The sequence below is a fragment of the Mustelus asterias genome, chromosome 25, assembly GCF_964213995.1.
Source record: "Mustelus asterias chromosome 25, sMusAst1.hap1.1, whole genome shotgun sequence".
Taxonomy (NCBI): Eukaryota; Metazoa; Chordata; class Chondrichthyes; order Carcharhiniformes; family Triakidae; genus Mustelus; species Mustelus asterias.
In genome coordinates this window covers 41444444-41470194 of record NC_135825.1, presented here as the reverse complement: position 1 = coordinate 41470194, position 25751 = coordinate 41444444, and the positions used below count along the sequence as shown (strand labels likewise).

At 44.2% G+C, this 25751-nt stretch overlaps 1 protein-coding gene across 2 annotated transcripts in view; it reads left to right on the top strand.

Annotated features, from left to right (window-relative positions):
- The window catches only part of LOC144511903 (lysine-specific demethylase 5B-like), a 371069-nt gene that overhangs the window by 321828 nt on the left and 23490 nt on the right, over positions 1 to 25751 (top strand). For both annotated transcript variants that reach the window (XM_078242346.1, XM_078242347.1), the window contains exons 22-23: positions 13424 to 13933; positions 18977 to 19091. In XM_078242346.1, the coding sequence (XP_078098472.1) occupies positions 13424 to 13933; positions 18977 to 19091 (625 nt within the window). The remainder of the gene's footprint in view (positions 1 to 13423; positions 13934 to 18976; positions 19092 to 25751) is intronic.

The following is a 25751-nucleotide window of genomic DNA, read 5'->3' as shown; positions in this document are numbered from 1 at the left end:
TCACTGTCATTACCGGTGCAGTTAGACGGGACTTGGGCAGGGTAGGTACCAGGAACTTGTCCTCTGGCCACGGGGAGCCCTGAGCCCAGTCACGTTGGAATGTACAACCAAGCACTGTGTGGATCTGTATCTGACATAATGGCCCCACAGGGACACTCAAGAGGCCATTGAAGCCCCTGAGTGGTCAGGGACATGGCTGGGCACTGCGAAGTTGGCATAACCAGATGGGCATTGCCAGTGAGCTGGGGCAGTGCCAAAGGGGTGGAGTCTGAGGGAGATAAACAGAGAAACATAGAAAATAGATGCAAGAGTAGGCCATTTGGCCCTTTGAGCCTGCGCCACCATTCAATATGATCATGGTTGATCATGCACTTTCAATATCCCACTCCTGCTTTCTCTCCATACTCCTTGATCCCTTCAGCCACAAGGGCCGCTTCCAGCTTCTTCCTGAACATATCCTCTTGAAACCATCATCACTAACCTCATGAAAGAGCAGCACTCTGAAAGTTTGTGATTGTGAGACTTCTTACTGTGCATTAAAAAGAAGGCACACACTGTTGCCACTTTGCAAGGTAGAGGCTGAGCGCCAACCCTCAGATATTTCCTTCTTCCTCCCCTTGGACCCTGACCACATGACTGAACATCAAGCCATTATCTCCAACACTGTTGACCTCATTTCCTCCAGATCTCTCCCCACCCCCCCCACCCCACCCACACAGCATCTAAACTCATAGTCTCCCAACCCAAAGATATGCGGGTTAGGTTGATTGGCCATGCTAAAATTGCCCCTTAGTGTCCTGATATGCGTAGGTTAGAGGGATTAGTGGGTAGCGTCTGGGTGGGATTGTGGTCGGTGCAGACTCAATGGGCCGAATGGCCTCTTTCTGCACTGTAGGGTTTCTATGATTTCTATGAACCCCAAACTTTTACTTACTTTTCCAAAATCTACAAAAAGGACTGTCCTGGTAGGCCCATTGTGTCAGCATGCTCCTGCCCCACTGAACTTATTTCCTCTTGACTAAATCCTCACTCCTCTGGTCCATTCCCTCCCCACCTACATCCGGGATTCCTCTGATGCCCTGCGTCATATTGACAACTTCCAGTTCGTAGGCCCTAACCGCCTCCTATTCACCATGGATATGCAATCTCCTGACACTTCCAACCCACACCAGGATAGCCTGAGAGCACTTCGCATCTTTCTTGAAAAGAGGCCTGAACAATTCCATCCACCACCTGGACTGAACTCATTTTATCTCTCAACAACTTCTTTAACTTAACCCACTTTCTCCAAATCAAAGGTGTAGCAATGGGTACTCAAATGAGTCCTAGCAATGCTTGTCATTTTATGGGATATGTGGAACATTTCTTGTTCCAGGCCTACTCAGGTCCCCTCCCACAACTCCTTTACCGGTACATCAGTTACTATTTTGGTGCTGCTTCATGCTGTCATCTGGACCTGGAAAAATTCATCAACTTCGCTTCCAGTTTCCACCCCTCCATCACCCTCATCCGGTCCATCTCAGACACTTCCCTTCCTTCCTTGACCTTTCTGTCTCCATTTCCAGCAATAGACTATCTACCAATATCTATTACAAGCCCACTGACTCCCATAGCTATCTGGACTGCAGCTCTTTGCACCCTACATCCTGTAAGGACTCACTGGCTACAGGGGAGGTCCCAGAGGATTGGAGAATGGCCAATGTTGTTCCTTTGTTTAAGAAGGGTAGCAAGAATAATCCAGGTAATTTCTGGCCGGTGAGCCTTACATCAGTGGTAGGGAAATTATTGGAGAGGATTCTTCGAGACAGGATTTATTCCCACTTGGAAATAAGTGGACCTGTGAGTGAGAGGCAACATGGTTTTGTGAAGGGGAGGTCGTGTCACACGAACTTATTCAAGTTTTTCGAGGAAGTGACGAAGATGATTGATGAGGGTGGGGCAGTGGATGTTGTCTACATGGACTTCAGTAAGGCCTTTGACAAGGTCCCTCATGGCAGACTGGTGTAGAAGGTGAAGTCGCATGGGATCAGAGGTGAGCTGGCAAGGTGGATACAAAGCTGGCTCGGTCAAAGAAGACAGAGGGTAGCAGTGGAAGGGTGTGTTTCTGAATGGAGGGCTGTGACAAGTGGCGTTCCTCAGGGATCAGTGCTGGGACCTTCGCTGTTTGTAATATATATAAATGATTTGGAGGAAAATGTAACTGGATTGATTAGTAAGTTTGCTGACGACACAAAGGTTGGTGGATTTGCGGATAGCGATGAGGACCATCAGGGGATACAGCAGGATATAGATCAGTTGGAGACTTGGGCGGAGAGATGGCAGATGGAGTTTAATCCAGATAAATGTGAGGTAATGCATTTTGTAAGGTCTAATACAGATAGGGAATATACAGTAAATGGCAGAACCCTTAAGAGTATTGATAGGCAAAGGGATCTGGGTGTACAGGTACACAGGTCACTGAAAGTGGCAATGCAGGTGGAGAAGGTAGTCAAGAAGGCATATGGCATGCTTGCCTTCATCGGCCAGGGTATTGAGTTTAAAAATTGGCAAGTCATGTTGACGCTTTATAGAACCTTAGTGAGGCCGCACTTGGAATATAGTGTTCAATTCTGGTCACCACACTACCAGAAGGATGGGGAGGCTTTGGAGAGGGTACAAAAAAGATTTACCAGGATGTTGCCTGGTATGGAGGGCATTAGCTATGAGGAGAGGTTGGAGAAGCTTGGTTTGTTCTCACTGGAGCGACGGAGATTGAGGAGAGATCTGATAGAAGTCTACAAGATTATGAGGGGCATGGACAGAGTGGATAGTCAGAAGCTTTTTCCCAGGGTGGAAGAGTCAATTACTAGGGGGCATAGGTTTAAGGTGCGAGGGGCAAGTTTTAAAAGGGATGTACGAGGCAGATTTTTTACACAGAGTGGTGGGTGCCTGGAACTCGTTGCCGGGGGAGGTTGTGGAAGCGGATATGGTAGTGACTTTTAAGGGGTGTTTTGACAAGTACATGAATGAGATGGGAATAGAGAGATATGGTCCCCGGAAGCATAGGGGGTTTTAGTTAAGTGGAGCAGCATGGTCGGTGGGCCGAAGGGCCTGTTCCTGTGCTGTAATTTTCTTTGTTCTTTGACTCCATCCCTTTCAGCTCCTTCGCCTCCGTCGCATTTGTTCCGATGATGTCACTTTCCAAAGTGGTGCTTCTGCTATGTCCTCCTTCCTCCTGGTTTCCCACCTACAGTTGTCGATAGGGCCCTCAACAGCATGCGGTCCATCTCCCGCGCCACAATCCTCACCCTCTCCCCTCCCTCCGAGAACAACAATAGAGTCCTCTTTGTTCTCGCATTTCACCCCACCAGCCTCCGCATGAAAAGCATAATCCTCCGCCATTTTTGCCAACTCCAGCGTGATGCCACCACCAAACATCTTCCCTTCAGTCCCTCTGTCAGCATTCCACAGAGACTATTCCCTCTGGGATAACCTAGTCCACTTTCCACCATACCCAACACCTCTTCCATTACCCATTGCACTTTCCCATGCAATCACAGAAGGTGTAACACCAACCCCTTTACCTCTTCCATGCTTACCATGCAAGGTCCAAAACACTCATTCCAGTTAAGCAGCATTTCACTTGCACCTCTTTCAATTGCATTTGCTGCTCCCAATGTGGTGGTCCCTATATCGGAGAGACCAAACGTAGACTCGGTTATTGCTTTACTGAGCCCCTTCGGTCTATGCGCAGTCAGAACCCTGACCTTCCTGTTGTTTGCCATTTTAACACATGATCCTGCTCCCATGCACACATTTCTGTCTGCTGCAATGTTACAGTGAAGCTCAATGTAAACTGGAGGAACAGCATTTTATTTTCCGGCTGGGCACATTACAATCTTCCGGTCTCAACATCGAATTCAACAACTTCATATGATTAGCTCTACTCCACCTTGACCTCTTTGTTTTCATTTCATTTAATTTTTAACTGTTCTCTACTTTTTATTTCTTTAATGTCTTTCTTTATTTTACCCACCCCCACTCTTTCCCCCTATTTTGTCCCCCTTTCCTTACCTTTTCTCCCCCTTTGCTTCCCCTTTCCCCCTTTTACTCCATTTTACATCTCTCCCACGCATCTCCTGCCTCCCCCTACATCTTCATCTGTCACAGTTTACCCTCTGATTTCAGCTTCTCTGCCGTTTGGCCATTCACACTTTTTATTCTCTCTATAGACTGCCATTAGAAGCCTTTCCCCTTGTTTTTGTGGCTATGACTCATCTTTCATTCCCTCATCCTGCAGTATAAATATCTCCCACTTTCTATGCCTTTTAGCTTTGACAAAGGGTCATCTGGACTCAATGTGAGCTCGTTGCTGTCCTTACAGATGCTGATGTGGAGATGCCGGCGTTGGACTGGGGTAAGCACAGTAAGAAGTCTCACAACACCAGGTTAAAGTCCAACAGGTTTACTTGGTAGCAAATACCATAAGCTTTCGGAGCAATGCTCCTTCGTCAGATGGAGTGGTCTCTGTTCTCAAACAGGGCACAGACACAGAAATCAAATTGCAGCATACTGATTAGAATGCAAATCTCTACAGCCAGCCAGGTCTTAAATGTACAGACAATGTGGGTGGAGGGAGCATTCAACACAGGTTAACGAGATGTGTATTGTCTCCAGACAGTACAGCTTGTGAAATTGTGCAAGTCCAGGAGGCAAGCTGTGGGGGTTACTGATAATGTGACATAAATCCAACATCCCGGTTTAGACCGTCCTCATGTGTGCGGAACTTGGCTATTAGTTTCTGCTCAGTGACTCTGCGCTGTCGTGTGTCGTGAAGGCCGCCTTGGAGAACGCTTACCTGAAGATCCAAGGCTGAATGCCCGTGACTGCTGAAGTGCTCCCCCACAGGAAGAGAACAGTCTTGCCTGGTGATTGTCGAGCGGTGTTCATTCATCTGTTGTCATAGCGTCTGCATGGTTTCCCCAATGTACCATGCCTCGGGACATCCTTTCTTGCAGCGTATCAGGTAGACAACGTTGGCCGAGTTGCAAGAGTAGGTACCATGTACCTGGTAGATGGTGTTCTCACGTGAGATGATGGCATCCGTGTTGATGATCCGGCACGTGTGGAGATGCCGGCGTTGGACTGGGGTAAGCACAGTAAGAAGTCTCACAACACCAGGTTAAAGTTCAACAGGTTTAGTCAGATGGAGTGGTCTCTGTTCTCAAACAGGGCACAGACAGGATGTCCCGAGGCATGGTACATTGGGGAAACCATGCAGACGCTACGACAACGGATGAATGAACACCGCTCGACAATCACCAGGCAAGACTGTTCTCTTCCTGTGGGGGAGCACTTCAGCAGTCACGGGCATTCAGCCTTGGATCTTCAGGTAAGCGTTCTCCAAGGCGGCCTTCACGACACACGACAGCGCAGAGTCACTGAGCAGAAACTGATAGCCAAGTTCCGCACACATGAGGACGGTCTAAACCGGGATGTTGGATTTATGTCACATTATCAGTAACCCCCACAGTTTGCCTCCTGGACTTGCACAATTTCACAAGCTGTACTGTCTGGAGACAATACACATCTCTTTAACCTGTGTTGAATGCTCCCTCCACCCACATTGTCTGTACATTTAAGACCTGGCTGGCTGTAGAGATTTGCATTCTAATCAGTATTCTGCAATTTGATTTCCGTGTCTGTGCCCTGTTTGAGAACAGAGACCACTCCATCTGACGAAGGAGCATTGCTCCGAAAGCTTATGGTATTTGCTACCAAATAAACCTGTTGGACTTTAACCTGGTGTTGTGAGACTTCTTACTGTGCTTACAGATGCTGCCAGACCTACTGAGATTTTCCAGCATTTTCTTTTTTGGTTTCACATTAAGTTGATCTGTCTCTACACCCTAGCTATGACTGTGACACAACATTCTGCACTTTCTCCTTTCCTCCTTTATGTACGGTATGGTTTGTCTTTATAGCAGTGCTTTTCAATTCTGTGACAATAAATCAAATCAAACCTTATAAAGTTTTTTTGTGCTTTTCAAAATGGACAATTGCTCAGCTGACATACTGATTTTCAGAAGTTTCAAAGTTTACAAAGGCTGACTCCTCAAATAACTCCTGGCATAGCATAGCATTCCAGCCCAGCCAACGTAGTGGCCCAGTAGCAGGTAGGTCTGCTCTGGCCCGTGTTGTGAGACTTCTTACTTTGAACAAAGACAGCCCTTCGCAGATCCTAATCTCCAACAATGGTGCTAATGGCCTAAGCATTAAATGTTCTAACACAGTAGTTTCAACAAGAGAGCTTAGTTTAACAACCTGAAACCAATGTCTCCAGGAACAAAAGGAATCCTGACTCTAATTAAGCACCTCAAGATTATAGAAACATAGAAGAAACAGAAAAACTACAGAACCAAAACAGGCCCTTCAGCCCCACAAGTTGTGCCGAACATATCCCTACCTTTTAGGCCTACCTATAACCCTCCATCCTATTAAGTCCCATGTACTCACCCAGGAGTCTCTTAAAAGACCCTATTGAGTTTGCCTCCACCACCACTGACGGCAGCCGATTCCACTCGCCCACCACCCTCTGTGTGAAAAACTTCCCCTAACATTTCCCCTGTACCTACACCCCAGCACCTTAAACCTGTATCCTCTTGTAGCAGACATTTCCACCCTGGGAAAAAGCCTCAGAGTCTACCCGATCTATGCTTCTCAACATCTTACATACCTCAATTAGGTCTCCTCTCATTCTACGTCTCTCCAAGGAGAAAAGACCGAGCTCCCTCAGCCTATCCTCATAAGGCATGCCACTCAATCCAGGCAACATCCTTGTAAATCGTCTCTGCACCATTTCAATCTTTTCCACATCCTTCCTGTAATGAGGTGACCAGAATTGAGCACAGTACTCCAAGTGGGGTCTGACGAGGGTCTTATGTAGCTGCATCATTATAGAACATAGAACATTACAGCGCAGAACAGGCCCTTCGGCCCACGATGTTGCACCGACCAGTTAAAAAAAAAAACTGTGACCCTCCAACCCGGACTCCTAAACTCAATCCCTCGATTGATAAAGGCCAGCACACCATACGCCTTCTTAACCACCACCTCCACCTGCGGGGCCGATTTTAGAGTCCTATGGACCCGGACCCCAAGGTCCTTCTGTTCCTCTACAGTACTAAGAGTCTTTCCCTTTATATTGTACTCCTTCATCCCATTTGACCTGCCAAAATGGACCACTACGCATTTATCTGGGTTGAAGTCCATCTGCCACTTCTCCGCCCAGTCTTGCATCCTATCGATGTCCCTCTGTAACTTCTGACATCCCTCCAGACTATCCACAACCCCACCAACTTTCGTGTCGTCAGCAAACATACCAACCCATCCCTCCACTTCCTCATCCAGGTCATTTATGAAAATGACAAACAGCAAGGGTCCCAGAACAGATCCCTGGGGCACACCACTGGTGACCGACCTCCATTTAGAAAAAGACCCATCTATACCCACTATTTGCCTTCTTTGGGCAAGCCAGTTCTGGATCCACAGGGCAGCAGCCCCTTGGATCCCATGCCCCCTCACTTTTTCAAGAAGCCTTGCATGGGGGACCTTATCGAACGCCTTGCTAAAATCCATATAAACCACATCTACCGCTTTCCCTTCGTCAATGTGTTTAGTCACATTTTTGAAGAACTCCACCAGGCTCGTAAGGCACGATCTGCCTTTGACAAAGCCATGCTGAGTATTCTTGAGCATACTAAACCTCTCCAAATGCTCATAAATCTTGTCCCTCAGGATCTTCTCCATCAGCTTACCATTATGGCCATAGGAATATGCCTCCTCTGTCCTACATTGAGGAGGAGTGATGGGAGTTATGTCACAGCTGTACTGTAATGCTGTTTCGTGGAACTGAACTCTGGCGGTTACTGTTTGACCTCCAGCAAGAGGTCAACAACAGAACTCCAATCATCAGCCTGTGCACCTTACCATCAAACTGGTGGTAGCAGAACAAACTCTGGCCCTCATCAAAAGTTGCAACCTGCTGGAACTCAGAATAAAACAAAATAGCTTTCTGTTTATGGATGGTTCATGGGCGGGGATATCAGGGCAGTTTAAATTGAGCCCCCTCCTGAAAGTGGCAATGATATTTTAATTATATTGTTAAGATACACCGGTTAAGGGCACTGTTTAATTACGTACTTTGATCACATTTAAATAGGAAACAGCTGGGACACAGTGTATTAAAGGAGAACCATGAGACTGAACAAAGTCAATAAACTCTCAGTAAAGACCTGTGCTTGATTTTGACTTAAATTATCTTGAATTCTGTTGACAACACTGATTAGACATAAGGAAAGATAAGGTATGGGAGGTGTTGGCAGCCTTAAAAGTGGATAAATCTCCAGGTCCAGATGACTTGTGCCCTAGGCTGCTGTGGGAGGCAAGGGAGGCGATTACAGGGCTCTGACCCAAATTTTCAATTCCTCTCTGGCCACGGGGACGATTGGAGAACAGCTAATGTGGTTCAAAATAAAAGCAAATTACTGCAGATGCTGGAATCTGAAACCAAAAGAGAAAATGTTAGAAAATCTCAACAGGCCTGGCAGCATCTGTAAGGAGAGAAAGGAGATGACGTGTCAAGTCTAGATGACCCTTTGTCAGAGCTAATGTGGTTCCGCTATTTAAGAAGGGTTGTAGAAATAAACCAGGGAACTACAGACCAGTGAGTCTTAGATCAGTGTTAGAGAAATTTGGCGAAACATTTGAAGGAGAGCATCTATCTCCATTCGGAGATGCAAGGCTTGATCAGGGATAGTCAGCATAGCTTCATCAGAGGGAGGTCATGCCTAACAAATGTGATTGAACTTTTCGAGGATCAGGTGTGTAAGTGAGGGTAGTGCAGTCAATGTAGTTTATATGGATTTCAGCAAAGCCTTTGACAAGGTCTCACATGGGAAACTTGTAAAGAAGGTAAATGCATATGGGTAATTTGATCATGTGAACAAAGAAAATTACAGCACAGTAACAGGCCCTTCAGCACTCCAAGCCTGCACCAAACATGCTGTCCAACTAAACTAAAAACCCCTACCCTTCTGGGGACCATATCCCTCTGTTCCCATCCTATTCATGTATTTGTCAAGGTGCCCCCTAAAAGTCACTACCGTATCCGCTTCCACTACCTTCCCCGGCAATGAGTTCCAGGCACCCACCACCCTTTGTGTAAAAAATCTGCCTCGTACATCTTTAAACCTTGCCTCTCGCACTTTAAACCTGTGCCCCCTAGTACTTGACTGTTCCACTCTGGGAAAAAGCTTCTGACTATCCACTCTGTCCATGCCACTCACAATCTTGTTGACTTCTATCAGGACGCCCCTCAACCTCTGTCGTTCCAGTGAGAACAAACCAAGTTTCTCCAATCTCTCCTCATAGCTAATGCCCTCCATACCAGGCAACATCCTGGTAAATCTTTTCTGTACCCTCTCCAAAGCCTCCACATCCTTCTGGTAGTGTGGCGACCAGAATTGAACACTATATTCCAAGTGCGGCCTAACTAAGGTTCTATAAAGCTGCAACATAACATGACTTGCCAATTTTTAAACTCAATGCCGCGGCCGATGAAGGCAAGCATGCCATATGCCTTCTTGACTACCTTCTCCACCTGCATTGCCACTTTCAGTGACCTGTGTACCTGTACACCTAGATCCCTTTGCCTATCAATACTCTTCAGGGTTCTGCCATTTACTGTATATTCCCTATTTGTATTTGTATGAGATTGTATTAGTGGATTCCAAATTGTTCAGTTGTAGGAGATAGAAGGTGATGACAGAAGGCTGCTTTAGTGACTGGAAGCCAGTGTCCAGTGGCGTATCACAGGGTTCAATATTGGGTCCCCTGTTATTCGTCATTTATATAAACAATGTGGACGACATGTGGGGATAGGATTAGTAAGTTTGCGGATGACACAAAGATTGACCAGGTGGTTAACAGTGAGGCTGGGTATACAAGAAGATAGAGACGGAATGGTCCAATGGGCAGATAAGTGGCAGATGGAATTTAACCCCTGAGCTACCTGGGAGAGTGATAGAGGCGGGTTGCCTCACATCGTTTAAAAAGTACTTGGATGAGCACTTGATACGTCATAACATTCAGGGCTATGGTCCAAATGCTGGCAGATGTGATTAGATAGAAGTTCAAGTAATTTTGATGTGTCGGTGCTGACCTGATGGGCCGAAGGGCCTCTTCTGCACTGTATGATTCTATGACACAACATCAAAAGCATCTGATCCGACCATAGTGAGGAAGGCATTTACTTTATCCTCATCATTTATTTGATTCACTTTCAGCTATATGTGAAGCCTTTGTTTATCATGGCTCCAGACCTCTTTGTTAGGGTTGAATTCCCCCATTGTACTCAAATTTGCCCTTTTATTCATTCAGATGTATACTGTGATGACTCACTAAAAAATGCAGGGGGGGGGGGGAGAGTATAAACCAATTGTGAGCAAATCTATAACTTGAAGTAAAATTGGTGAATGCTGAGAAATGGATGGGGTCATCCAGGGCAATCAGCGCAGACATGCGAAAGGAAAGTTTGCTTGACAAATGAGAATATTTTGATCAATTGAACAGACAATGTAGGATGTTTGGTATTAATGAATTTTCTGAAAGCATTTGATAAGGTATCTTGTCATAAACAATAGGAGAAATAAAGTAATAATGAGTCTGTGCACACAGTGGGAAGAAGGGATTTCTGATAGAGATTCCTTTGGGTTCAATGCATAATTCATAAAAGATCAGCAAGGTAAACCCATAAAGACCACTCGAATCTTGAGTTTTGTAAATCTGCATGGAATATGTGTAGAAAAGTAGAAATGAGTTTTACATAAAATGTTAGTTTGACTAGACTTTGATAACTTAATTTCACAAGCTGTGGGTTCCCTATTATAGAAAATACATTAGACACATAATGTGTCTTCCTCCAGGATGATGTCATGAGTGGGAAAACTAATTACAAATATCTTGGATATACTTTGAGTGAGGTCTTGGGAGAGGGGCAGTGAGGGGAGAGCAAGAGGAGTTGAGTGGAAAGATCAGGGAGGGAAGAGGTGAATGAGAGAGGCAACGAGCAGGAGAGTGGGGAGCTGGAAAGGCATGTTGATTGGGGAGAGCAAAGCTTGGAGTGGGACGGTTGGGAAGCAGGATGGGTAGTTAGGGATGGGATTGATTAGTAGGAGAGGAGGGAAGTGGGAGGGAGGATATCACCTCCCTGCTCAGCAATAATCTGCTCAGTGACACCCCATTTGGGTTTCGCCAGAATCACTAAGTTCCTGACCTCATGACAGCCTTGGTTCAAACATGGACAAAAGAGCTGAATTCCAGATGTGAGATGAGAGTGACAGCCCTTGACATCATGGCTGCATTCGACCGAGTGTGGCATCAAGGAGCCCTCGCAAAACTGGAATCAATGGCTATCAGAGGGCAAACACTCCGTTGGTCATACTTGGTACATAGGAAGATGGTTGTGGAGAGTCAGTTATCTCAGCTCTAGGACATCTCTGCAGGAGTCGCTCAGGGTAGTGTCCTAGGCCCAACAATCTTCAGCTGCTTCATCAATGACTTTCCCTCTGTCATAAGGTCAGAAGTGGGGATGTTCACCAATGATTGCACAATGTTCAGCACAATTCCCGACTCCTCAGATACTGAAGCAGTCCATGTTCAAATACAACAAGATCTGGACAATATCCAGGCTTGGGCTGACAAGTTGCAGGTAGCATTCACGCCACACAAATGCCAGGCAATGACCATCACCAATAAGAGACACTCAACCAACATTCCTTCACATTCAATGATGTTACCATTACTGAATCCCCCACTGTCAATATCCTTGGGGTTACCATTAACCAGAAACTCAACTGGACTCACCAAATAAACACAGTGGCTACAAGAGCAGGTTAGGAATACTGCAGCAAAAAGCTCACCTCCTGACTTCCCAAAGCCTACCCACCATCTAGAAGGCACAAGTCAGGAGTATGATGGAATACTCCACACTTGCCTGGATGGGTGGAGCTCCAACAACACTCAAGAAGCTTGACATCATCCAAGACAAAATAGCCCAATTGATTAGCACCACATCTACAAACACAGCGATACTATGTAGCAGCAGTGTGTACTATCTACAAGATGCAGTGCAGCAATTCACCAAAGATCCTTAGATCCAAAGCACCTTCCAAACCCACGACCACTTCCATCGAGAAGGACAAGAGCAGCAGATGCATGGGAACACCACCATCTGCAAGTTCCCCTCCAAGCCACTCACCATCCTGACTTGGGAATATATTGCGGTTCCTTCACAGTCGCTGGGTCAAAATCCTGGAATTCCCTCTCTAAAGACATTGTGGGTCAACCTACGGCACATGGATTGCAGCGATTCAAGAAGGCAGCTCACCACCACCTTCTCAAGGGCAACTATGGATGGGCAATAAATACAGTCCAGTCGTGACGCCCATATCCCACAAATAAATAAAAAAATGGATCAGTGAGCCGGAGGGTAGGCAAGTGGGAGGGGCAACGAGTAGGTGGCTCCACTCCAAAATGGCACCAATCAGGTCACATAACTACGCCAGCCTGCCACAAATGACATAAAAACAGAAATCCCAACTCTAAGCGCATGTAAGGGCCACATTATATCTGAAATGTTAAAATGGGGCAGCTTAAAATTGGAACTTATTGTATCTCAGATATAAATGAAACAGAGGCTAAAAACAGGTTTTTAAAACGCGAAGAGTTTGATAACCTTTCACTATTTCCTCTGGCCTAGTGATGTACAATTATCGTAGTAAGTTTAGGAGGCATTTCTTGTACAGTATTGTTGAGAGTTTGGAATGCTTTACCACCATTGAATCATTCATAGAAACATAGGAAAGAGGAGCAGGAGTAGGCCATTTGGCCCTTTGGGCCTGTCCCGCCATTCATTATGAAAATGGCTGATTATCCAACTCAGTAACCTGTTCCTGCTTTCTGCCCCCCCCCCCCCCCCCCGGCAATCTTTTGATCTCTTCAATTGGATACATATTTGAAACGGAAAAAGGTGGAAGAGAGCAAATTAGTGGGATTAGCTTTGAATGTGGCTCTAATAAAGAGCTGGCAATGACATGGAATGTGCTGTTAAACTACTTTGGTTTCTGTTGTGTTCTGTTCTGTTCCACTTGTGTAGCCATAGCCATGTCATCAGATTCCTTTCATTTAGTGCTGGTACCCAGGAAGAGGAGTCTACAATATTGTTCTGTTTTCAAAAGGGGGATTCAAATTTTGGTGTTGGGCTGGCCGAAATACATGAAATAAGTTTGATGATGGGAATGCTGATTGCTATGATGTAGCTGATTAGTGAGAAGTCATCTTGTATCAGAATGTCATTAGAGATTACCTATTTTTTGATTTACAGGTGGCAACTTTCAATGAAGCCAGACTGAAGGAAATGGAATTATTTCGCTCCCTCCAAACAGCAAACTCTATTAAGTTCCTCTCTGATGCAGAGTGTATGGAAACAAAGGTGTGTGTTTGTAAGAAGGTTGCAACTGGCCCCATGCTTCAGTGTGAGCTTTGCAAAGACTGGTTCCACAGCAGTTGTGTCTCAACAGTGAATGCTCACCATGGGGAGCTGCCCTGGCTCTGCCCATTCTGTCTGCGATCAGAAAAACCATCATTTGAACAAATCCTCCCACTTCTCTCCACACTACAAAAGATTCCTGTCAGATTGTCAGAGGGTGAAGCACTAAATTATGTTTTTGAACGAGCTATGAACTGGCAACATCGGACAAAGCAGCTTCTTAGCAGAGATGAACTACGCTTGGCCCGAATAACCTCACAAATAGCAACCCAGGCTTGCCAGGGAATCTCAAAACAAATGGCTGCCACTGAACTAGAAAAACGAGTAGCTGAAGGTAACTTGCAGGTAAGACCTGACTAAAGCAAGTACTTTGGAGTTAGGCTATCCCCTTTCCTGAAAAGGACATTTATTCTGTATTATTCCTTTCAACACCAGCTCCTTTTTTAACTTGGAAATTGAGTTTAAGGTTCTGCTTTCCCACTTGAAAAGAATCTTTATGCAGTTCTACAAAGTTTAATAATATTAGATCTTGCACACATTCCAATTCTGAGTTTCTGTAGCCCAGTAACGCAAGGCAGCTCGTCGTTACTATCTCCACCTATCACACAGGAGACTGGGGTTCAATTCCCCGATGGGGAGCTACAAAGTTTGCCCGATCATAAGGTGAATTTTTTGGAAAGACGGAGGCTGAGTGGAGACCTGATAGAGGTCTGTAAAATTATGAGAGGCATAGACAGGGTGGATAGTCGGGCTTTTTCCGAGGGTGGAAGTATCAATTACAATGGGGCACAGGTTCACGGTAAGAGGGGGGGGAAGTTTAAGGGAAATGTGCAGGGGATGTTTTTCACCCAGAGAGTGGTGGGTGCCTGAAACACACTACCAGAGGTGGAAGCAGATACATTAGCAACATTTAAGAGGCATCTGGATAGGTACGTGAATAGGGAGAGAATACATGGTTATGGATCGAGTACGGGCAAAAGGTTATTTGTTTAGTTAGGGCATCATGATCAGCACAGGCTTGGAGAGCCGAAGGGCCTGTTCCTGTGCTGTTCTTTTCTTTGTTCTTTATTCTAGAAGTTGTAACTGAGAATTGTAGGTGAAGAGCCAAAGCTGATTGGCTGGTTTCCAAACTTTTAAAAGCCTGAAGACACAGGAGGTGAGGAGCTCCATAGTTTGAGGTTCCTGAGAGAAAATAAAATGTGCGATGAGTCTATATGTGAAGGTCATGTTTGCAGATTAGGAAGAACATTAAATTGAGAGACTGTCCATGGCAGGATTGATAAAATATCAAAATGATAAAGATTGTGTGCAACAGAGGTGTTGCACGTTCTCCAGATCAATGGTAGGCAACCTGCAACCCAGGGGCCACATGCAGCCTATCTAACTTCTGAGTGAGGCCCACAAGACTTTTTGTTGAGCGTTGCCCATGCACAGGGTTGCCACATTCCACTGATTTCCATCCACGTAGTATTATTTCCTACCTTTTTTTTACTATTTGACAATGATGATAGATGATATATGAATGATTAAGCATTCCTGTAACTCATTATGAAATATTCGGCATGTATTGAATTTATTTGATCTTATCCATAGGGTCATAGTTGGTGAACAAGCCTGCAATTTTGCAACCCACTGAGATGAGGGAGGGCCACTCATACTGCCCACTCGTTAGCCTAGGTTGCCCATCAGTGCTACAGATAGTCATCAGGCTAAAGAAGTGACCATTTGAACGACAGAATATGACATACCAGATTGAATCCTTTGCATATTACGGTGATGTCGTCAGCAAACCTGAAAATCAAGTTGGAGGGGAATTTGGTCACGTAGTCATAGGTATATAGGGGGCGGCACGGGGCACAGTGGTTAGCACTGCTACCTCACAGCGCCAGAGACTCGGGTTCGATTCCCGGCTTGGGTGACTGTGTGAAGTTTGCACATTCTCCCCATGTCTGCGTGGGTTTCCTCCGGGTGCTCCGGTTTCCTCCCACAGTCCAAAGATGTGCAGGTTAGGTGCATTAGCCATGTTAACTTCTCCCTCAGTATTCCTGAACAGGCGGCGGAGTGTGGTGACTAGAGGATTTTCACAGTAACTTCTTTACAGTGTGAATGCAAGCCTACTTGTGTCTAATAAATAAAAATAAGGAGTATAATAGGGGGCTGAGAACACAGCCTTGTGGAGCATCGGTGTTGAGGATGATCGTGGAGGAGGAGGTGTTGCCTATGCTTATTGATTGTGCTCTGTGGGTTAAGAAGTTCAGGATCTAGTCGCAGAGGGAGGAGCCGAGGCCCAGGCCACGGAGTTTGGAGATGAGTTTTGTCGGAATAATGGTGTTGAAGGCTGAACTGTAGTCAATAAACAGGAGTCTGACATAGGTGCCTTTGTTATCTAGGTGTTCCAGGGTTGAGTGCATAATCTTAAAAGATTATGTTTTACAGTTGTTAAGAATTTTTAATTTCCTATTAAATTGCACTCATTTGATATATACATTAGGATTATGGAAATCCCAAGGCATTTTATAAGTACATTAAGAGCAAGAGGTAAAGAGTGGGGCCCATTAGAGATCAAAGAAGCAATCTGTGCTTCGAGCCAGAGGATGTGGGCGAGGTCTTGAATGAATATTTTTCTATATTCAGTAAGGAGAAAGACATTGTAGCTGGAGATTTCAGTTGGGACAGTGAAGTTCTCGAGCACTTTAAGTTTAATAAGAAGGAGGTTTTAGCAGGCATAAAGGTGCATAAATCCCCAGGGGCATGATGAGATGTGTCCCAGGAGGCAAGGGAGGAGGTTGCAGAGGTCCTGCAGAGATATTTAAATCTTCACTGGTTACAGTTGAAGTAAGAAGTTTAACAACACCAGGTTAAAGTCCAACAGGTTTATTTGGTAGCAAAAGCATAAAGCTTTCGGAGCCTTCCACATCATTACAGTTGAAGTGCCAGATGATTGGAGGATGTGGTACCTTTATTCAAGAAGGGCAGCAGGGATAAGCCAAGTATTTAGAGGCCAGTTAGTCGAATGTCAGTGATAGGGAAATTATTGGAAAGAATTCTGAGGGTCAGGATTAATCAATATTTGGAAAGGTAGAGATAGTCAGCACAGACTTGTTGGTGGGTGATCCTGTCCAAATAATTTAGTTGAGTTTTTTGAAAAGATAACTAAATACATTAATGAGGGTAGTGCAGTTGATGTGGATTCAGTAAGGCCTTTGACAAGGTCCCACATGGAAGGCTGGTTCGAAAGATTTCAGCCGATGGGATCCAAATCAGTTGATAATTTGGATCCAAAATTGGCTTGTTAATAGGAAGCAAAGGTGATGGTGGAGGGTTGCTTTTGTGATTAGAATACTGTGACCAGTGGTGGGCCACAGCGATCGGTGCTAGGTTCCTCGCTGTTTGTTATATACATTAACAACTTGGATGTTAATGTAGAAGGTATAATTAGTAAGCTTGCAGATGACATGAAAACTGGTGGTGTTGTTGATAATGAGGAGGATAGTCTGAGGCTGCAGAATGATATTGATCAGCTGGTGAGTTGGACAGGGCAACGGCAGATAGAATTTAATCCTGATAAGATGATGATGCTTTTTGGTCAATCTGGTAAGGGTAGAATATACATAATGAATAGTAGATCCCTAAGGAGTATTGAGGAACAAAGGGACCTTGGGCTACAAGTCCATAGATCCATGAAGGTGGCAGCACAGGTAGATAGGGTGGTGAAGAAGGCATATGGAATGCTTGCCTTCATTAACCGAAGAATAGAATATAAGAGCGGGGGGGGTCTTCGTACAACTTTACAAAACATTGGTTAGGCCACAGATGGAATATTGTGCGCATTTCTGGTCGCCACACTATCGGAAGGATGTGATTGCACTGGAGACGGTGCAGAGGAGATTTGCCGGGATGTTGCCTGAGGTGGAAAGCAGCTATGAGGAGAGACGGGATAGGCTGGATAGTTTTCTCTGGGGCAGAGGAAGCTGGGGGGGGGGGATCTGATAGATGTATACAAAATTATGAGAGGCATGGATAATGTAGATCATTAGAATCTTTTCCCCATGGCTGAGGTGTCTTAAGGCCAGAGGGCATAGGTTTATGGTGATAAGTGGTTTAGAGGGGATATGAGGTAAAAGAAAATTACACCTAGTGGGCGGTAGAAATATGGAATGCGCTGCCTGAGAGGGTGGTGGAAGCAAGTGCTCTCGAAGTATCTGGACGAGCACTTAAATCGCCAAAGCATAATCGGCTATGGACCAGGTGCTGGTATATAGGATTAATATAGATTGGTATTTGATGGTCAGCATTGACTTGATGGACCGAAGGGCCTGTTTATGTGCTGTATGACTCTATTAGTCTATATGGAATTGTGGACAATTTTTACAGCTTTCTGTTTTCTATCTTTTCCCTCCATCCACCCCTTTAAGTATTTCATTTAATTATTCTTGGTTGTTGCTGCCATTTCACTGGAATCAAAGGAAGTCCCTTGGGATTTCTGATAGCCATGCACATGGTGATTTAAAAAATGATATTTGTTCAAGGTCAATAAATGAAAATGCGACAATATATGAGGCTTTTCCTCCATCGATTTGCATTTTTATAGAAGCTGCCACAAATATTTGAATCTCACAAGAACTTTCTCATCTTCATGAGATTGTTGCCACAGAATTAAACCAATCACTGAATAACCTACAGGCATCTGGGATAGGAATTCATTTAGCATGAATGCATTGAGATTACAGTCAGATCAGCCATGATCTTATTGAATGGCAGAGCAGGCTCAAGAGCTAAGTGTCCTAACTCCTCCTAATTCATATGTATGTATGATGCTACATCCTCCAGTGCACCATAGAGATGAGCTACCATATCAGGAATGCTGCAGTGTCAACTTCATGTTTTATAAGGAACAAGAGCGTCAGCACTTCTCTAGTGGAAAGGAGGATCCCATCAGATAGAGTAGGTGGCACCCATGTGCTTGTCAAACTCTTCACACCAATCTCACTGCATTAATGCATTTGCACTCTGTGTTCAAGTGGTAACTGACCACATAAAAAATCATGATCTTCATGAGTATCCATTATTTTGAAAAAAACCAAGATATATTTATAATTGAATCACATATTATTTGAAGGGTAAGAAACTGAGGGGGTGGTGCGCAAGAGAATACAAAAGCAAATATTGCACATGCTAGAAATGTGAAATAAAAGCAGAAAATGCTGGAAATATTCAGCAAGTCTGGCAGCATCTGTGAGAGAGAGAAACCAAGTTAATAGTTTATAACTGGTGTCATATTATATTATGTGATTGACCACTGTATTTGCTTTCTTCCCTGTCCCTATCCCCACAGCCGAGCTGAACATTAATTTTGCATGCATTCACACTTATCTCTTGTCGATTCAGGTGAATTCTGGCAATGAGAGTGAGTTTTTTACTGAAGTTTGTAATAGTAATCAATTTGAAGAGGAGAAGATGGTCGGATACAGACCTTCAAGGCAGACCTGCATTCCAGTTCAAGGTTTGTACTCATATTATGAAGTGAGAATTTAACATATTTTTCTGGTAGACGAGTAATACCATATCTCAACTTCACAGTCTGACTCTGCAGTCTTACATTTTCATCAATCTATCCCACTAAAAAATTCAATTCAAAAATACCAATTCCGTTTCTGCCTGACACATTTGTAAAGATGTACTACAGATACCAGACCCCTTAGGTGGCGTCCAAAAATCTGGAAGGACATGAAAACTGGCTATGTGAAGCTGGTGCCCTGGGTAGCAATTTGAATAAAACCCTATTTTTTTATTTTTATACCTTACTTTATGTTTTATGCACGAGGACCCAAAATATGTAAAATCCCCAAATCTGATACACGTCTGGTCCTGGACTTCCGATACAGGGTCCGGTACCTTTACTTGATACAGTGTTCAATATTGTGCAGTGATGGCGTGACAAGGGGAATGGTGGTGATGGTAGCAATGAGAAAGGCAAGTGGAGCCGCTTCCAAAAAGCGGAGTGAATCTAAAGTTCAGTTGCTAATACTGGACTCCTGTATCCAATATTGTTTGTTGAGCATATACTGAAGGTATACAGATGTTTCTCAAAACTACCAGTTTCCCTTAAGTGGAAGACAACAGTAGGCATTCAACTAAGCCACGTTCTATTGTCGTTCCATCAGCTCCATATATGATTACATCACTGCCAATATCCAGAGAAATGAAAGGTCACAAACAATGGACAATGTCACAAACATGAAGAATAATTTTAATAAAAATAAACTGCCGCAGATGCTGGAAATCTGAAATAAAAACAGAAATGCTGGAAAAACTCAGCAGGTCTGAGAGTATCTGTGGAGAAAGAAAGAGTCAATGGTTCAAGTCCAGTATGACTCCAGAACCTCAGAATAATTATATGCCCCCTTCTTCAGTCCAGTGGAACTTCCACAAAAGACCAGTAGAAGTGGGTTTATTGGTTGTGATGGGTTACCTGCAAGGGACTTAACCTGAAGCCTTTCTAGCCATTAATGGATAGAGTAGGGAATTTTCACTTGCCCCTCCTGCAGGCAGATTCTGATTAATAATTAGAGAACAATAACATCCCATTCCTCGTCCTATAGTTAACAACATTAGAATTATCTGTCTGTTTTCTTTCTCTCATGTTTCTCTCATGTTAACCCACACCAGTTTTTCACATTTTATATTCTGGGTAAAAGTTGAACTTTGAGACCTCCAAGAATCCTTCCAAAAATAAGGGACGACTGATGCAAACACGCTTGCAGGGAGTTTGATGTTTACATTTCAAAATTACCACAAGCTTTAATTTTGTGTCGTTGATCATGCAGGCTAGTATCACCATGAATCTTGTCTTCTCAGTCCTGTCATTTTTACTAGAACTGTTTTCAAAACCCGTCCGTTCAACAGTTTGGCTGCTGACCATATCAAAATTCATCGGTGTTTCACCTATGTTGCTGATGATTTAATGGATACTCATGTTTTTGTAACTGTCTGATGATGACCCTTTGCAAACTAGTCATTTTGATATTGAAGTCTTTTGATAGTTTCTGAGCAATCTTGGTCTTCCTTCGTAGCATTAAAGTGGTTTGTTCCATAAAGTGGCGACACCAATTAGCTTGTTTGTCTGAAATCTTTGCTGGACTCAGTTTGATTTGGCCCATATATTGCATTCAGTTGATGATGTAACTATTCTGACAATTTTTGGGGATCCATTTTCTCAGGATTAGAAAAGTGATCCCCACTGGGCATCATTTCTTCTTTTCACAAGAACGTGTGTGGTTCCAAGAAATACAATGGAACATCAATAGATGCTTTTAAGATCAGCAGGGCTGCGTCCTAGCCCCAAAAATATCCCTCTCTTCAATGATGGGGGAGTCCATCTCACCAGTGCAAAAGACAAGGCATTTGCAACAATCGTCAACCAGATATGCCAAGTGAATAATCCATCCCAGCCTCCTCCTGACGTCCCCAACATCACAGATGAGCCTTCAGCCAATTCGATTCACCCCACGTGATATCAAGAAACAACTGAAGGCTCTGGATTCTGCAAAGGCAGTAAGAAGTTTAACAACACCAGGTTAAAGTCCAACAGGTTTATTTGGTAGCAAAAGCCACAAGCTTTCGGAGCCTTAAGCTCCTTCTTCAGGTGAGTGGGAATTCTGTTCACAAACAGGGCATATAAAGACACAGACTCAATTTACAGAATATGGTTGGAATGTGAATACTTACAGCTAATTCTGCAAAGGCTACAGGGCCCTGACAACATTCCAGCAACAGTACTGAAGACTTGTGATCCAGAATTAGCTGCACCATTAGGTAAGCTGTTCCAGCACAGCTACAATACTGGCATCTATATGGCAATGTGGAAAATTGTCCTAAAAGCAGGACAAATCCAACCCAGTCAATTACCAGCCTATCAGTATATTCTCAGCCATCAACAAAGTGATGGAAGGGTCATTGACAGTGCAAACAAGTGGCCGTTACTCAGCAGCATTTGACTAGGTGTGGTATCAAGAAACCCTTGCAAAACTGGAATCAATGGGACTGAGGAAAATTCTCCATTGGTTGAAGTCATACCTAGCACAAAGTTGTGCTTGTTGAAGGTCAATTATCTCAGTCGCCCCATGACATTCTATGACATTACCATCCCTGACTCCCTCACTATCAACATCCTAAGGGTCACCACTGTTCAGAAACTGAACTGGACTAGCCATATAAATGCTGTGGTGACAAGAGCAGGTCGGAGACTAGGAATCCTGCAGTGAGTAACTCACCTTCTGACTCCCAAAGTCTGTCTACCATCTACAAGGTACAAGCGCGAAAATACTATGCCTTTAAGAAATGTATTTGTGTCATGTTTCTTGTGCAGGATTATTTTTAGCAGTCAGTTCTATTTCTTGGTGCCACTTTGTCTGTAACCGGCTGCCTACATGTTGTTACTGCAACAGCATTGTTGATCATTATTAACTGACAAGCAGTCAGTTGCTGCTTGGGATCTTTAGAGAGAAGAAGCTCTCTGTGTGTCTCTTTCTCTCCCTCTGGAGATTGGATTTGGAGACTGGGATTTGTCAGGAAATTGGTCTCTTTCTCTGGAGGCTGTTGTGTGGGAGTCAGATGACAGACGTCTTTCTGTATCTGTCCAGAGGGGTTAAAAGTCTGGAAATCTAGCATCCACGTGAGCCAATTTTTTTTTGTGCTAACTTATTCTGAAGAGGGATTTATGTCTGTGGAGATATTGCTCACATTGGAGCTCTCGAGATAGCTAGCTGTTAAGAATTATACCTTGGTGTCATGCTTAAAGTATTTCAATTGGTAACAGCTATGCTAATGACTTATATTAACTGTGTTGTTAAATAAAGTTTGTTTTCATAAAAACTTCTTAGTGGGTCAATCGAATCATACCTGGAGTGGAACACCTTATGCTCGCCCTAATGCTAAAATCAAAAAAAGTTGGGGTCAGGGTTAACTTCATAATATACCTTGGAGTTTCTACTCTGGTCCCTGTGTTAAGGCCCAGGCCAGAAACTCAGGTGTTATGTGAAGTTAGCCTAAACACTAAGTTTTACATTTGATTTTGGCATTGGTGAGCATAAGGAAGTTTCCACTAGGAAACTTTTATCAAACAAAATTAGAATATAGAAGCAGGAGTAAGCCATTTGGCCCTTCACCATTCATTTTGATCATGGCTGATCATTGAATTCAATATCCTGATCCCCTCCTCCCCCCACATCCCTTGATCTCTTTAGCCCCAAGAGCTATATCTAATTTCTTCTTGAAATCAGACAATGTTTTGGCCTCAACTACATTCTATGGTCGTGAATTCCACATATTCACCACCCTCTGGGTGAAGAAATTTCTCCTCACCTCAATTCTAAAAGGTTATCCTCTAACTATGACCCCCTAGTTCTGGAATTAGCATAACTTTTATCAATTACAAGATTTAAACATGACAAGTATAGTTCTTAACAGCTAGCTGTCTCTGTTGTTCCAATTTAAAACAATACCCCATTGACATACACCCTTCTTCAGAATTAGTTAGCACTAAAACAGGTATGGTCTCATGTTACTAGATTTCTAGATTTTAACACCGATGGATAGATTCCAAGCAGCAGTTTTCAGAGAAGGATATGTCCTCAAGGCAGAAAAACAGAAATAAACCTAGTATCTAGCAGCTTCCAGTCTTCTGACTTCAGAGACAGCAAAGGATACCTCCCTCTTTCTATAGCTTTCAAAACAGCAACACTCAGGCAGCAGAATCTTCAGCTCCAGAGAGGGGAACAAAAGAGACACTTTCCTCTCTCAAGTCCAAACAGCATCTGAAAAAAACAACTAAGCTGGCATTCTCTGTGAAAGCACAGCTGTCAATTATCCCAGTCAATCTGACCTGTCAATTATCCCAATCAAGCTCTACTCTGCAATCCCAGGAGAACACCAAACAACAGAACACTGCATTAGTTCAGGCACAGTGGTTAGCACTGCTGCCTCACAGTTCCAAGGGCCTGGGTTCAATTCCCGGCTTCGGTCGCTGTCTGTGTGGAGTTTCCTCCAGGTGCTCCGATTTCCTCCCACAGTCCAAAGACGTGCAAGTTCAGTTGATTGGCCATATTAAATTGACCCATAGTGTCCTGGGATACGTAAGTTAGAGGGATTAGTGGAATAAATATGTACGGTTACGGGGATAGGGCCTGCATGGGATTGTTGGCGATGCAGACTTGATGGGCCGCATGGCTTCCTTCTGCAGTGTAGAGATTCTATGAAAACAAGCATGGTATCAATTATACTGCTTCAGTAACAATAGAGGACCACAGTGGTAGACAAAAGAACTCTAATAGAATGCTAGGGACTGCTGAAAACATCCTTCAGAGAAACATGATAAAAATAGATATCCTAAAGGCACAGTATCGTCACACCTAACACAAATCAGGAGTGTGATGGAATACTCTCCATTTGCCTGGATGAGTGCAGCTCCAAGAACACTCAAAAAGCTCGACGCTATCTAGGCCTGCTTCATTGGTACCCCCTCCACGAACGTTCAATCTCTCCACCACCAACGAACAGTAGCAGCAGTGTGTACCATCTACAAGATACAGTGCATGAACTCACCAAGACTCCTTAGGTAGCACCTTCCAATTCCACGACAGCTACCCTCTAGAAAGACAAGAAAGGCAGCTGCTTGATCAGTGACCTTCCCTCTATAAGGTCAAAAGTGGGATGTTCACTGATTGTTTAGTTTGTGATACTGAAGCAATCTGCGCCCATATGCAGCAACAGCTAGGCTGGGGCTGATGAGTGGCAACATTTATGTCACAAAGTCCCAGGCACTGGTCATCTCCAACAAGAGAGAATCCAACCATCCCCTCTTAACATTTGATGGCATAACCATTTCTGAGTCTTCCACCATCAACATGGGTTACCATTGACCATGAGCTGAACAGGACCTGCCATACAAATACTATGGCTACAAGAACAGAGTAAGAAGTTTGACAACACCAGGTTAAAGTCCAACAGGTTTATTTGGTAGCAAAAGCCACACAAGCTTTCGAAGCTCTAAGCCCCTTCTTCAGGTGAGTGGGAATTCTGTTCACAAACAGAGTTTATAAAGACACAGACTCAATTTACATGAATAATGGTTGGAATGCGAATACTTACAACTAATCAAGTCTTTAAGAAACAAAACAATGGGAGTGGAGAGAGCATCAAGACAGGCTAAAAAGATGTGTATTGTCTCCAGACAAGACAGCCAGTGAAACTCTGCAGGTCCACGCAACTGTGGGCGTTACAAATAGTGTGACATGAACCCAATATCCCGGTTGAGGCCGTCCGCGTGTGTGCAGAACTTGGCTATCAGTTTCTGCTCAGCGACTCTGCTGACCACAGGTCAGAGGCTAGGAATTCTGTGGAGAGTACCGCAACTTCTGATTCTTCGAAGCCTGTTCTCCAAGTCAAGATTGTGATAGAATACTCTCCACTTGTCTGACTCCAACAACACTCAAACCCAACACGATCCAGGACAAAAAGTCAGCTTGACTGACGCACACACCATCCGCTTCCTCCATTCCCTATGCGCAGTGGCTACCATCTACAAGATGCACTGCAGCACCTTCCAAACTCGCAACCTCTACCACCTAGAGAGATAAGGGCAGCAGGTGCATGGAAACACCATCTCTTGCAAGTCCCCTTCCAAGCCACATACTATCCTGACTTGGAAATAAATTGCCATTCCTTCACTGGGTCAAAATCCTGGAATTCCCTACTTAACAGCATTGTGGGTTTACCTACACCACATGGATTACAGCAGTTCAAAAAGGCAGTTCGCCACAATTAGGGATGGGCAAAGTAATACTGACTGTAGTAATTATACCAAACGCCAGTTTCCTGTCATCAAAGACACTTTATCGTGTACCAAAGAGAAGGACCGTACCCGTGGCTTACAGCTAAACAATCTGTACTTCAGAATCTACAATGCCACTAACAAGTTTATAAGCCCCCACTGTGCGCTTCTCATTGGGCAAGCCTCCTCTTGCTCAATAAGGAAGCTCGTATTCCACGAAGCCCACAGGGAGATCTAGCGATGATCCCCGAGTCCTTCATGGCATCTGACCTATCCAGCAATCCCCACATCTCATAGTTTTGTTTTAATTCTTTTTAGAAACATTTGTTGTAA